Raw genomic sequence first — 13,822 nt, forward strand, 5'->3', positions numbered from 1 at the left:
TGAATTAGCTATCAATATTTCCACGAACAGCTTCTAAACCTCCTTTTAATACAGTGAAAAAACGTTGATACGGCCGACGGTTGGATGGCATGGCCCACTGCCCCCCTCCCACCCCATGGCTACAAACGTAGAAATCTTGTTACAATTTTTAAAATAAGCATGTACTATAGTTAGGTATATTTTTACATGAAGCATAAAAAGATAAAACAGTTGTTTCCATGTTTCTTGATAATTTAAAATGATCGATTTATTTGTGTTAATAAATTTGCAAGTCAAATAGGTAACGAATTTGATAAGTACCTTGTACCTATAGCATAAACAAAGCTGGGCACTAACTGAACTAGTTTAATTTAATGTGTAAAATAATGTAATCTAACTAGTTAGGTATTTTTGTATTTTTTTTTTCATTTATTGAATTTTTCTATTTTTTATTTTGTTAAACTTTCTATATTCTAATGAGTAATGACTAATATTCCAAGAAACTAAGGTTATTATCTACCTATTTGAAAAATTTTATTAAATTATCAGTTGACAGTATTGTTCAATTTAATTTATTATCCCTCACCATTAATTCAAGTTAGTTACCTACTTACTTAATAATTAATTTATGTAATATATTACATTTGAAAAAACTGTTTTGTAAATTTATATTTTAAACTAATAAAAAACCCACTTCTAACTGTTACTATTTTCACCAAACTAACTTCTAACTAAGTTAGAAATTTGATAAATTTCAAAAACTGACTTATATTCTAACTTTGTTACTTTTTATATTACCTAAAGTAACTTAACTTTAATTAGTTGAAAATGTGACTAACTTTCCCAGCTATAAGCATGAATGGCATATGACGAGGAAATCCATCCATCATTGACAACAGACTAACATATCTATTAAGACAGTACTGCATTACTGCAGTAGGAAGGTTACTCGTTTACACTTTATTCTGCGTGTCGGGTTTTTGGGGAGTGACTGATGGTAAACAATTAATACAAAAGTTAAGGTGTATAACAGTGGATTATAGTGTGTATTTAAATGTTGGTGAAATGTTAATAGATTAATGTCCGGGATAGTTCTAGTATACTCAGTATTAAGAGGATGCTACACGGCCATGTGTTGTCACTTGTCTTCGTCTTACAAGTGCGTAACATAGAAAATGTACGATCAGGAAAACGCATTTAACTCCATTAGTTTAAAAATTAGAGGGAATCAACCAATTATGAAACTTGACGGTAAGTACATTATTTGTGTTTGTATGTGGATTTTTTATGATAGTTCAATTTTTTAGTAAATTATGCATAAATAATATAGCGTAAATTAAAAATGTTCATAACTCACTTGTTAATTAATTTATATAAAAATTACATTAAATAAAATAATGTATTTGTATTGTTATGAAATCTATGTACATTTTTGTTCAAGATATTATGCAATCGTCCAAACTCAACAACAAAATACGGGGGAACCAAAATATTTTAAAATTTTTATCATGTATACACAATTGAAAATGTCATTACAAAAAAACAAAATCAATTTTGTAGAAGACTAGTTTTGAGTAAAATTTCAAGTTTTACAAACTTTTTTTTTTTGTAAATCATTCAGTAATATAATTTTTTTAGCTACAAATTAATTAGTATATTTAAATATCTCCTAATTATTAAAAATTGTTTTAAATTAATGCTTACTTTAAATTTATAATGATATCTAACGCTAAGTACTTTTATTTTATTATATAATATTAAACCCTATATTATATATTTTTTTCAACATTACCTTTGCTATATTTTATAAATTAAGTAAGAGTTGACCTAAACCAAAAATAGAAGACTTGATTGTGGCTTTTGAATAACTTTCAAAAACTTTAATTTTTCAATAAAAAAAAAAATATTTGTATTGCCTTTTGACAGGGACAAACATTGTGACATTCTGTAATCTGTATAATGTCTATCCAAAAAGGACAAGTCAACATCATAATTTAGGAGGTTATAAATTATGCATTTAAAAATTATTTTTTTATCTAATTTGCAATCATAATTGTACAAGAAAAATTACTAAATATTAATAATATACATTTATATAGTTAGGAATTATAACATAAAAGAGTTTATAAATACTATAGTTAGTATACTCATATGAAAATTAAATGTTTTGTTATAAAAAACAGCACATTACAACAGCCCATTACCTAATAAAATTCATTATTATTTCATAAACAAAAGAAAGTAAAACATATTGCTGGTAAGTTTTATTTATGTTTCACCACTGTCCATCCATCATCACAGGCTTCAGACTCTTCACTAGACGATGAATCATCTTTCTAAATTAAAACAAGATAATATAATTAAATATAAAATAAATATATATGTTAATATGAATATATGTACAATACTACAATATACTAGCTATATAACTTTGCCCAAGGCAAAAAATTAACAAAACATAATATGAAGCTATATTGTATCTCAGTTTGTTTCAGTGTACCTTAGGTTTAGGTTTTTACTGACAGATATTTAATTTTTTTTTATAGATTCTCAAGAGAGTTTTACCATTTTTTAAATTTTATTTTACTGGACAGAAAGGGGCATTATCGTATTTCTATTTTATTGCTCAATATTCCATAGGCATAATTTGAGTTCATAAAACAATACCATGAGCATAGTATGCATGGGGGCTATGGAAGCTACAGCCCCCATGGAAACTTTTGTAGCCACATCATGGTGTTTACTTTCATTTTTACATTTTATCCGAAATTATAGTTTTAAATGGGGGCTGTATTTAAAACCAAACTATGCCCATGAAGAATACTTATAACCTGCTCCATAGTGTACACTATGCTATTTAAATTGGAAAACTCCACATTTGAATCTGTTTGGTATTTTCCAAGGTTATCCAGACATAAAAAAGGAACTTAGTTTTTTATATATGTATGTGTATATGTATATATTAAGATAGTGTACAGGTGTGTTGCTACCTGTTGCAAAACATAAACAATAAATATTATCAGAATTAAAAATTAGGTTAAGAAATGTGATATGCAACAAAATATACAATTAAGTTATTGCTGGTAAGTTTATGCAGACTAAAAAAACTATGTAGCCAAATAGAAAATAGGTTGAAGTGGACAAAAGGTAATAAATTGTTATTTAATTTTTTTTTTTTACAAGCAAAGTACTAAGTTGCAAAGGGGAAAGGGTCTAGACCTAGATTCTAAACTATTTGAGTTAGGTTATGCGGTTCTCATTGACATGACAGATGCACATGACTGTTTTTCATAAGTTTTGTTTCATATTTTATTGAATGACTGTATGAACTTAATGAAGACTGTATCAATTACAGGTGGCACTCACACTACCAATTAGTTCGGCTGAGTGTTCAATATTGAATTGTTAAAACTTATAAAACATTTTTGCTCAAAAAAGATATTACTGCCTCATAATTATAAATGTCCAGAAAATGCAGATCTTAAGCACCCTCAGTTTTTTTTATTGAAATTGCGCCTATATTAACCATAAACAATTTAGGGCTTTTCGAACACTTTGTAATTCATCTGCCATAATATATTTTTGTTTATTGTAAGGTTGCTATTGGTTATGATTGAATATAATTTTAGACCTGTACATTATAATATTTGAGCAAAACCTTATAACTTGGTATAAAAGGAAATTCCTAACGCTAACTTTTCAACCGTTGTCCCGGGAAGGCAGGAACTAACACATGCACATCATAAACAACGAGTTAATAAAACATTTGTAATTAAGTATGTACTAGGTACCTCGCCGGGTCTGAAAATATACTAATCGCATAATCACATTGCCGGGTTGGATGGCTATAATATAATTAAACGTATCCTGACTAACTCACTGACTGATCAACGTAGAGCCTAACTAATGATAGCTTGAGGCTTGGAATTTTCACGATACCTATTATAATATATTAATCTCATAAGTCTAAGAAATTTTTGGCAAGATGTTATAGACAGCAAATGGGGTATATGGTGAATGGTGATACAAAAATAATTTACACTCGGGCAAAGCCGGGTAATTCAGCTAGTATATTGTATAATTGTGACACAGGCACAGATGTTTTAAGCATAATTATTTTAATAGTCATAATCTTTATCAATAAAATATAGAACGAAAAGAATATATTTAATTATAAATAGTAAGCATAGCATAAATAATTAATTGTTTTATTATTTAGTCAGTGCATTCAATTAACAACCTCAAATAAATGACAGATGTTTTTTTAATTGCGTTGAATTATCGGAAATTTGTTATTTATTTAAAATCTAAATAGAAATAAACCGAATAACATTAAAAAGGTTGGATAACTATTAAATTATTTTATCACAACAAACAAAAACATAGAACACTAATGTTATACAAATTACCTTTTGTTTTTCACGTATTGGTCTTACTGGAACAATTTGAATAGGAATTATTGTAGGTAGACTTCTGAGTTCATCTATAACTTTTGTTCGGCCATCTAACGACTGGTTCCAATCAGAGTAGAGATTACAAATATGTTTACTTAAATCATCAGCAGAAGCATCTTCAAGTACAACATCAAACCCAACATCCATCACGTCTTCAATAATATCAGATATACTCGTCCAACACATGTTGTCACCTTCATTATGATGGATTAAATAAATAATTATTTTAACTTTCTAAACACTAGACTTCATAATTTATTAGTATTTTAGCAAACAAATAACAACAATTATCAATATTAGGTACCTTAAATAAATAATTAATGTCTTGTAAAATTTAAATATCAGATGGGTATTTTATAATAATAACTCGAAAAACTACTTAAGATAATATACAAACCAGACTTCCGAAGACACTCGTGTATGTTCTTTATTAGATCACTTATTTTGAATTGCATGACTTCAGACGATCCACCCATGCCATGTTCGACAGCCAACTTGAATGTAAAAATAATAATAATAAATAATTTTAAAATGTGTTTTGTAGCAATATCTAAATAATATTTACTTTGAGCGCGGTCCAATTGTTGAACAGCACGCCAATTATGTGCTCAAAATTCGTTTCATGGCTTAGAATAAATAAAGACATGATTGTACGTAATACACCAGTCACCAACTAAGATCTTAACGATATTGTAGAATATCTTAATTCGTGACCTGTGCGTACAAGCACGACTGTGTTCATCGGGCAAAATTAATAATAATTATCGTCCTCGTGGTTAATAATTAATATTTATATCAATATTATCATTGATAGGAGATTGATAACAGTTTTACCGGCTGATTACAAACATTGTCGTTATCCAACATGGTTGGTAACCTTGGTATCCACATAGAACAATCTTGGTATCCGAGGTGTATTGCCACCACGATTTAAGATATATCTTAAATCGTGATTGCCACAGAATAGATGAAAATTGTTGAAAATATACTCTGTACCAAATAAGAGCGCTCTTATTTGGTACAGACTATAGACAGAACATTTGTCCCGATGGCTGGGACCAGGCCCGGCTCAAGGGGTAGGCGACATAGGCCTACGCCTAGAGCGGCACTTAAGCAGCAATTTAGTAAGAGGTAGGCATTTTCAAAATAATGATAATATTATACTGTTAGGGGCGGAAAAATTTGATTTTGCCTAGTTCACTATTTTCCCTTGAGAAGGTCCTGGCTGGGATGCATGTAGTAGTTCGTGATTACAGCAAATTATATTATTGGTGAAGAATATCTTCGAACCTCAAGCGATTCTAGGAAAAACGAGTGCCCGCGGACAGTCAACAATATTATACGACAAACATTTTTTAACCAAAAAGACCCAAAATATGCATTTATATTCAAAACAAAATTTTAAAAATAGCTTTGTAAAAGTATGAAAATTATTTGTTTTGTACTCTGCTATTTTCGTGACTGTTCAAAACAAATATGCAAATGCTACAAATCCTCTGCCCTACTTAGTACTTATTAGTTAGGTTAGGTACTGTACTAAGAATATTTAATGTGAAACATTTTATTTTATTATATTTATAAAATTATGAAATTCGATATAATGTTTATCTTAAAAAGTAGAAATAAATTCTTAACTAGTATTAAATATTTAAATGTAAATCATATTATATTATTTATAGGGGTATAGTTAACATAATGTTTTTTTTTTTTTTGCTTTCTATGTTCTCTGGCCCGATAGATTTTCACACATTCAAAATTGGCCCTCTAGTAGCATTGAGTTGCCCATCCCTGATTTAATTTATTTTATTTTATTTTTATGTATCGTTTAAATACCGCGAATACAACATCGTGGAAATCATAATTTATTGTTGTTTTATGTCCTAGCTTGCAACCCAGTGGCGTAGACATAGCCGCATTTTTATTTTATTTTAAATATTATATCACGCATACGACATAAGACATAACCATATAGATACAGGAGAAACCTCTTGCAAGGCTTTTCCTCACATTCCTACAGAACCCACAGATACGATAATATCCGAAATACCTCCAAAAAAGATTCGATATCTCCAATTTCCATTACCATGTGCCAATCAAAAACTCGTCTACCTACAACATCTTAATCAAATCACTAATAAATCTTTTCAGAGAAAACCGGTTCCACTGAAAATCCGCTCAAAAAATTTCGTCTACCTACAACATCTTAATCAAATCACTAATAAATCTTTTCAGAGAAAACCGGTTCCACTGAAAATCCGCTCAAAAAATTTCAAAGTCCAAGCCAAAACTTCCAACGGATATCGTCAAATAATTGATTTATTATCTGACCAAAAAAATTCATAATTTCACACATATCAACCACAATGTGAAAACCCCTTCAGAGTAGAACGCGACCTCCATTGCTCCACCCAACCATACTTCATGTGAAGATATAAAATCAGCACTTGAAAATTTCGACCTCACAATATTGCAAGTACCTAGTGAATATAAAACAACGAAAAACAACTAGGTACTTCTACCACTTCTTCTTTTCTTCGTAGACCTGGCCAAGGATGACCACTTCAAAACTATATTCGGCATCACTTTCATCCTCCAAACGACCACACTTAAATTAACATCGAAGAACCTCAAAAACGCGCGAGCTAGTTCAATTCCAGTGAATAGAGATGCCAAGTTTCAGTGGCGTAGCCAGGAATTTTGTATGGGGGGGGGGGGCGGGCTAAGTATATAAATACAATATGTCTTTTATTTACACTTTTTATTAGATTCTGAGCGGAGCTAGGAAGCTAGTGGTGTTTATTTATATATATATATATTTATTTTTTTATTTTTTTTATCCTGTACATACAATTTTTACCAGAAGGAAAGCTTCGATTTCAACATTTAGTACCTTATCTTTTAGCAAATTGTAACAAAATGGTACTTTAGAAAGGTCATTTTTCGATTTTCTCAATAGTTATTTAATGCCACGGGAAAAACTACCAACAAATTACAAAAAAAACACTTAAAAATAGGATTTTAATTTCCAACGCTTTGTTTATCAATTATCACATTAGCAACGAATAAAAAATAATAATATTTTAACATTAATTTAACTTACAGCCTACAGGCTATAATAAATAATAACAATATAAAAAATCCAGACTGACAAGCAGTCTCCGCTCAGAATCGTTTTTCTCATATAATGATATTACCTATTTCATTGAATTCAAGTTGAATATAATCCATTATATATAATATATACATGTATACATTGACCCACTTGTAACCTACTGTACAGCAGAGCAACATCCACTTACCCACTTTTTTTTATTAATCTTGATAAAATTCTATGGTCAACACGTACTCTGCCACTATAGAGGTGGACCTACACACAAACAACTCCAAAAAATACGAAATCCAACTTCAAAATTTAACCACTCCTAAAAATGTAAATCTACCACTTCAAAAAGGTTTCCTCCCCAAAATCCCCATTCAATCACACAAAATTGCACAACCCCAAATCTCCTATCATCACATTACCTCGGGATCCAAACCAAGCCCTTCACCACTATCTGACTAATCACCAGACTTATTACCTTAGCTTTTAAGGCGGGTTCCCACGGCGCGTGGCTCGGCGAGTCACGAGTCAAATGCGCTGGCTTGGTAAACTACACGCGCCGTGGGAACGCTCTAGCTCGTCTAGGCGCGGTATAGCTCGGCTAGGCTCGTGTCTATCCGAAAATTGTCGGTCCGATGTGTCCGCGAAAAAGTAAACGAGCCGCGCATTTAAACAGCGTTCCCACAGGCATGCAGTTTGGTGAGCCTAGCTACAGTGGTGAATTTTTATTTTATTTAAATTTTATATGCTTTTCAAAATACATATTAAATTGAACTGATAAGAAATAAATTATAAAAAAAATGGAATGGACCAATGAGGAGGTTCTAGAGTTTTTAGGACTATACGAAGCACATCCGGCAATTTGGAATCCACGCCATAGAGATCATAAAAACAGGAATATAGTTCACGATGCTTGGAAAGACATAGAAAGCAAACTAAGGTAGGTAGCAAACTATTTTTTATTTTTATTGAAATAAAATATTTGTTTTTAATTACTTATATTTGTATTTTTGTAATGATTTTAGTGTCAAAACTGATATAACAGAAATGAAAAAAAAAAAGACTCACTGATGGCTACTTATAGAAAACTTTTAAACAAAGTCAGAGTAAGTATGGGTACTGGTAGTGGTACTAATGATGTCTTCAAACCAGATTGGTTTGCCTATAACGCAATGGTATTCCTACATGATGTTTACGAGGCGAAAAAAACAATTTCAACAGAGGTAACTATTTTATTTTGTTTTTTTTTAATTAATAGTAATGTTTTAATTTAAATTTAATTATAAAATTAATTATATAATTATACCAAATTGTTTGATCTATATAATATTATACGATTACGCTGTATTCACTTTAGCTGTCCATAAGAATCAATATATTACATATTATGTATATATAATATGTATTATAGGCTATAGGTACTGTCTCAATGATGTTTTTGTTCAGGATAGGTATTCACATTTTACCAAAATAACCATGTTTATACGTTATACGTAATATTAATAACTATTAATTATACGACTTACAAAAATACGCTGTACGAAAATAAATATAAATAACATGAAAGAAACAAATACTCGTATAGTATATAAATTTATATTAGTTTTATAAATTAATTTGGTTTGGTTCTAAAAATGGAAACATCTAATATTAAACATCTATATTTTAATAATAATTTTATTTAAACTCGTTCTTGCCATGCCACTTTTCCACTTGTCACAAAATATTCAGAGAACTGGTCTCTAACCATTTTTGCGTTGAGGCCGGATCTTCTTGGTACTCTTTGTAATGGGAACATGGAACCTAAATCATTTTGTTCAGACCTCCAAGAGCCTGGAACTATAATTCCATCATTATTTTCGTTATCGAAAACACCTGGTGGTGTGTATAATGAACTTGAAGATTTGCTTCTTCTTAAAAAATTATGTAACAATACACAAGTCATTGTAATTTCTTGTACTTTTTCCGGCTCTAGAAGTATTGGTCCTCTAAATATGCGAAAAACTGATGCCATAATTCCAAATACATTTTCAACTACTCGGCGTGCTCGAGAAAGCCGGTAGTTGAAAATTCTTTTGGCGTTTCCTTTTTCGTGTACTCCCGAGTATGGTTTCAATATATTTGTGCTTAGAGCAAAAGCTTCATCCGTCAGAAACACATACGGTAGCGACACATTCGTATTAGGGAGTATTTCGTCGTATGGCAATATCAATTCATCCGTATCCAATTTTTTAAAAAACGTTGTATTTCGTAATACGCCACCATCGCTGATTCTTCCTTGACAGCCGATATCCACAAAAGTAAAATCATAATTAGCGTTCACTACAGCCATGAGCACAATGCTAAAAGTCCCCTTATAATTGTAGTATTCCGTTCCACTATTGACAGGGCTTTGGATAACTACATGTTTTCCGTCAATAGCCCCGAGACAGTTGGGGAAATTCCATTTTTCATTAAAGTCTGATGCTATATTTTTCCAACCACTCGAATTTTTTGGCAACTAAAAAAAAACAAAAATTATATATTTTTCACTACGTTGTGTTTTGTATTTTAAATATTATCATTTTATGTATATTTTATAAAAATATATATGAGATTTTTTAAATAGCTACTGGTTAAAAATGATTTTTAATTATTTTAATTATATTTTATAAATTATTAACTACAAAATAGTTATTAAATTTTAAATATGTGTATGTATTTTTAATATTTTTCCACTACTATGTAAGAATGGATTAGGAGCCTTGTATTAAATTTTCAAGCTTTTATACCCAACAAATAACATTTTATTGACATTTATAGGAAAAAAAAATTATAATATTAGTGACTGATTAAGTCCGTAAACAGTTCAAAACAAATAAAATTTCTGAAAATTTTATCAAGTATAGAAAATGCTAATATAAACAACCAGTGAAAATTTCATGTTTTTATGGTCATTTTTTTTAGAGTTACACCAAAAACCAAAATCGATTTTTGTCAAAAACCGATTTTGCGTAAAATTCCCGTTTTTCTTAATTTTTATTTTGCTTTTGAAAACTATTGGGAATTTTTAATTTCCCCCCCTCCCCAAAAAAAAAAAAAAAAATTACCAAGTAGATTCACTTTCTCATCGAACAAAATATTGAAGTTGAAAATTGAAGCATTATTTCAACTACATATCGTGTACACGGACACAAATAAAAAAACACACACATAATTGTAAAATTAATACATTCATCTCTCTGCTCAGAATCTAAAAATTTAGTTTTCAAATTAATGAGTTATTTCAAATAATTTCAACATTTAAAAAAATTATGAAAATAAACCTTAGATAATTAATGTTTTTACAATCAAAAGTTTTTTTAAAATTAAATTTACAAAAATTCCAGTCCAAAATCACGGAAATTATTTTTTAGTTAATTAAATGTTGTTAAATGAATAATTGTAGAGGAAATTATATATATTAAAACTACCTAAGAATAACTATTTTAGTTATTTTGTTTTAATTTAAAGATATTATTTGTGGATACTTGAAACTTTTAATGTTTTAAATTATGTTGTTATTATATTATACACATTATTTCAAATACAATGTTTAATAAAAAATTAATTCAACCCACTGTATAACTAATAGTAAATACTAAATAATATTTATTATTTTTAGCAATTGGAAAATTCGTCAGATGGTAGTGAAGAATAGTAGTTCTGAAATGGATGTACCTCAGAATCTGGACAACAATTTCAAAAGCCCATCTGTTAAGGTAACAAAGAAAAGAAAAGCTGACGATAAGGTAGAACAAATTGAAAACAGGATGGACGAAGCATTTACGTTTTTAAAACAAATTTCGCAAACTCCGGCCAAAAGTAAGTGTTCACTTTTTACCGACCTGTTATGCGTCAAATTACAAGCACTTAGTGAACAAAAACAAGATATTGCAATGATGGAGATTGATAATATTATGTTTCGTCTCAAACATTCTGCTGATCACATAGTACAGCCACCATCGTATTATCAATATCCAAGTACCAGTTTCCCGACATATTCGCCATATTTACTCAATGATAATTATTCAACCGCATCATCATCATCATCATCTGCATCTCTTCAGCCACAACCATCGCCCAACTACATATCATCTATGCCATCTACGTATTATGATTTATCTCAAAACCAGAATTCCTCTGAGTACTCAACCTCCATGTCATCTCCACATTTTCAGCAATTCCAAAATCCATCACCAACACCATCACAACATAGCAATGTAGGAGAAAAAAGTTTGGATTAAGGTACCAAAAGCATACACGTGTATTGTACAACATTTTTTTTTATAATATACAAGGTGTTATATTATGAAAATACTTTATATGTTATTGTTCATACATTTTATACTGCTTATATTCATTTTAAATATAATTATGTTACACTTTGTTTTCAGTTTTAAATTTGATTTTGTTATATATATTTTTTTTTTATATTATTTTTTTTTAAAGGTTTTATACTTATGTAAAATTTATTTTTAATTTAAACATAAATACTTTACCGTTATTTCAGATTTTAACTCCTGATTTAAAGCTTTGTAAACATCTTGCACACATCTGGAAACAGTTTGAACGGAAAACTTAAATAAATGTGATAAGCTCTTGAAGCTGTCTCCCGAGGCTAAAAATCTTAGGGTAACGGCCAGCCTTTCTTGCACAGGAATACACTTCCTCATATTTGTATCCATTTTTGATATTATCGGCCCAATTTTTTGAAGAAGGTATTCAAAATCTGTGGCAGACATCCTACAAAAGTTTTGGAATTTATTTGACGGTCCTTGTCTCAAATCTTCTAACAAGTTTGTGGCATTGTATCTAAAATATAATTGTATTTGAATTATTCTTATTTACTATCGAAAAAATAACTATAAGTTAAAGCACTCGCTTATAATGTATAATATGTAACTATTTAATATTATAAATACTTAGTTATTTAAAGTTAAAAAAATGTGCTTTTATAAAAGTTTTAAAATTATCTTCATAAATAAATAATATATTATATTAAATTAAAAAACTAAACACTGATATAAATAAATAAAATAGGTGCTTATTTACTTATATTTAAATATTAAAAAAAATATTTGAATAAAAAAACTTAAAATTAATTATTATTTTACTTTAGTTTTACCTAGTACGGCTTTTGTATATTTCATGCATCCAGTATCTTCTTTCCTTGGATTTTCTTTTTTCTTTAATTTTTCTTTTAAATACTCGCCACTTAACATGACAAAATACGCTGCTGCGCAAGCAGCAACTTGCGTCTTGTCTAGAGCACTAGTCATTTTGAACTGAGAAATTTGGCGGCTTAATTTTGGGCTTAAAAAAAAGGGAGGGAGCTCTGATCGGCTCGGATAAGCTCGTGGCTCGCCAAGTCACGCGCCGTGGGAATGCTGTAGAAATTGTAGGCTCGTGATATGCCGAGCACATATGTAGGCTCGGTACAAAAACCGCGCTGCGCGAAGTTCGCCGAGCCACGCGCCGTGGGAACCCGCCTTAACATTTTTTTGCTGAATTTAAATCAATCATATTATACCCACTCTTATCGGTTCTAACAAACAGTCATCACACAATTTCTTAAAAACAACAATGATAAATAATATAGGTAGGTATCGTCAACTTACTTCTCGTTTTCCTTTGGAAATGCAACCTAAGGAAAGGATGTCGCGAAATGCTCTTTGCCTAACCTCTTAACACAATTCAATCGTCGGAGTGTCGCCAGTGGGGTGTGGGCGGCTTCACTGCCCAAGTTCCCATGTCTTGTAAACCTAATCTCGTACGATCGATTTTTATTTAAAATTGTATAGATTGTATGAATCAAAATTGTTTCTTTTTTATTAATATTATTTTATAATTTTTATTTTTGCTATTTATATTTATTTCATTAATTAGGTATATTAAAACGATGCGAATACTGACTGTCGTCGAATTGGGAAATATCAAATATTAGTTTATATTACCCTTTTGACTGCTGGTTCAGATCGTCTAACTCGAGATCCTCCGGGACCGGATCTATAATATAGTTGAATGTGGGCTGAGGGTGAAAATAGGGTGATTATCATGTTCACCCAATTTTCATCGTCAGTATTCACATCGTTTTAATATAATTAATAAAATAAATATAAATTATAAAAATTAAAATTAAGAAATCATACAATTTATAAAAATAAATATAATTTGGGCTTTTAAAAAACCATTAAAAATTGGGTTTTATGTCGAAAACCGGGTGTCGGCGAACTGGGTACAAATCGTCAAAGGGAGCGACTACTCATAT

General features: G+C 29.9%; 1 protein-coding gene, 1 long non-coding RNA gene and 1 pseudogene across 2 annotated transcripts; 2 read left to right on the forward strand and 1 right to left on the reverse strand.

Moving 5' to 3' along the window:
• Positions 1-1,830: 1,830 nt before the first annotated feature.
• Positions 1,831-5,220, reverse strand: LOC132943787 (uncharacterized). The gene is made up of 4 exons (XM_061012889.1): positions 4,999-5,220; positions 4,831-4,927; positions 4,389-4,627; positions 1,831-2,315 (listed from the first exon to the last, which is right to left on the reverse strand). The coding sequence occupies exons 1-4, from the start codon at positions 5,077-5,079 to the stop codon at positions 2,244-2,246; spliced, it is 489 nt and encodes a 162-aa protein (XP_060868872.1). The 5' UTR covers positions 5,080-5,220; the 3' UTR covers positions 1,831-2,243.
• A 180-nt stretch (positions 5,221-5,400) lies between these two features.
• LOC132943788 (uncharacterized) lies at positions 5,401-7,179 on the forward strand. The gene is made up of 3 exons (XR_009664370.1): positions 5,401-5,564; positions 6,666-6,906; positions 6,974-7,179. It is a non-coding gene; the product is annotated as an uncharacterized LOC132943788 (long non-coding RNA).
• A 1,154-nt stretch (positions 7,180-8,333) lies between these two features.
• Positions 8,334-11,839, forward strand: LOC132943549 (uncharacterized; annotated as a pseudogene).
• The last annotated feature ends 1,983 nt before the right edge of the window (positions 11,840-13,822 follow it).

This window comes from Metopolophium dirhodum, chromosome 4 (genome assembly GCF_019925205.1).
Source record: "Metopolophium dirhodum isolate CAU chromosome 4, ASM1992520v1, whole genome shotgun sequence".
NCBI classification, from domain to species: Eukaryota; Metazoa; Arthropoda; class Insecta; order Hemiptera; family Aphididae; genus Metopolophium; species Metopolophium dirhodum.

What these genes read in the sequence shown, in the direction of transcription:
- LOC132943787 (XM_061012889.1), bottom strand. Translation starts at nt 5,079, where the DNA reads ATGTCTTTATTTATTCTAAGCCATGAAACGAATTTTGAGCACATAATT. An exon ending in CGAGTGTCTTCGGAAGTCTG is followed by an intron (nt 4,628 to 4,830) that starts GTTTGTATATTA and finishes ATCATAATGAAG; the next exon opens with GTGACAACATGTGTTGGACG. An exon ending in CAATACGTGAAAAACAAAAG is followed by an intron (nt 2,316 to 4,388) that starts GTAATTTGTATA and finishes GTTTTAATTTAG; the next exon opens with AAAGATGATTCATCGTCTAG.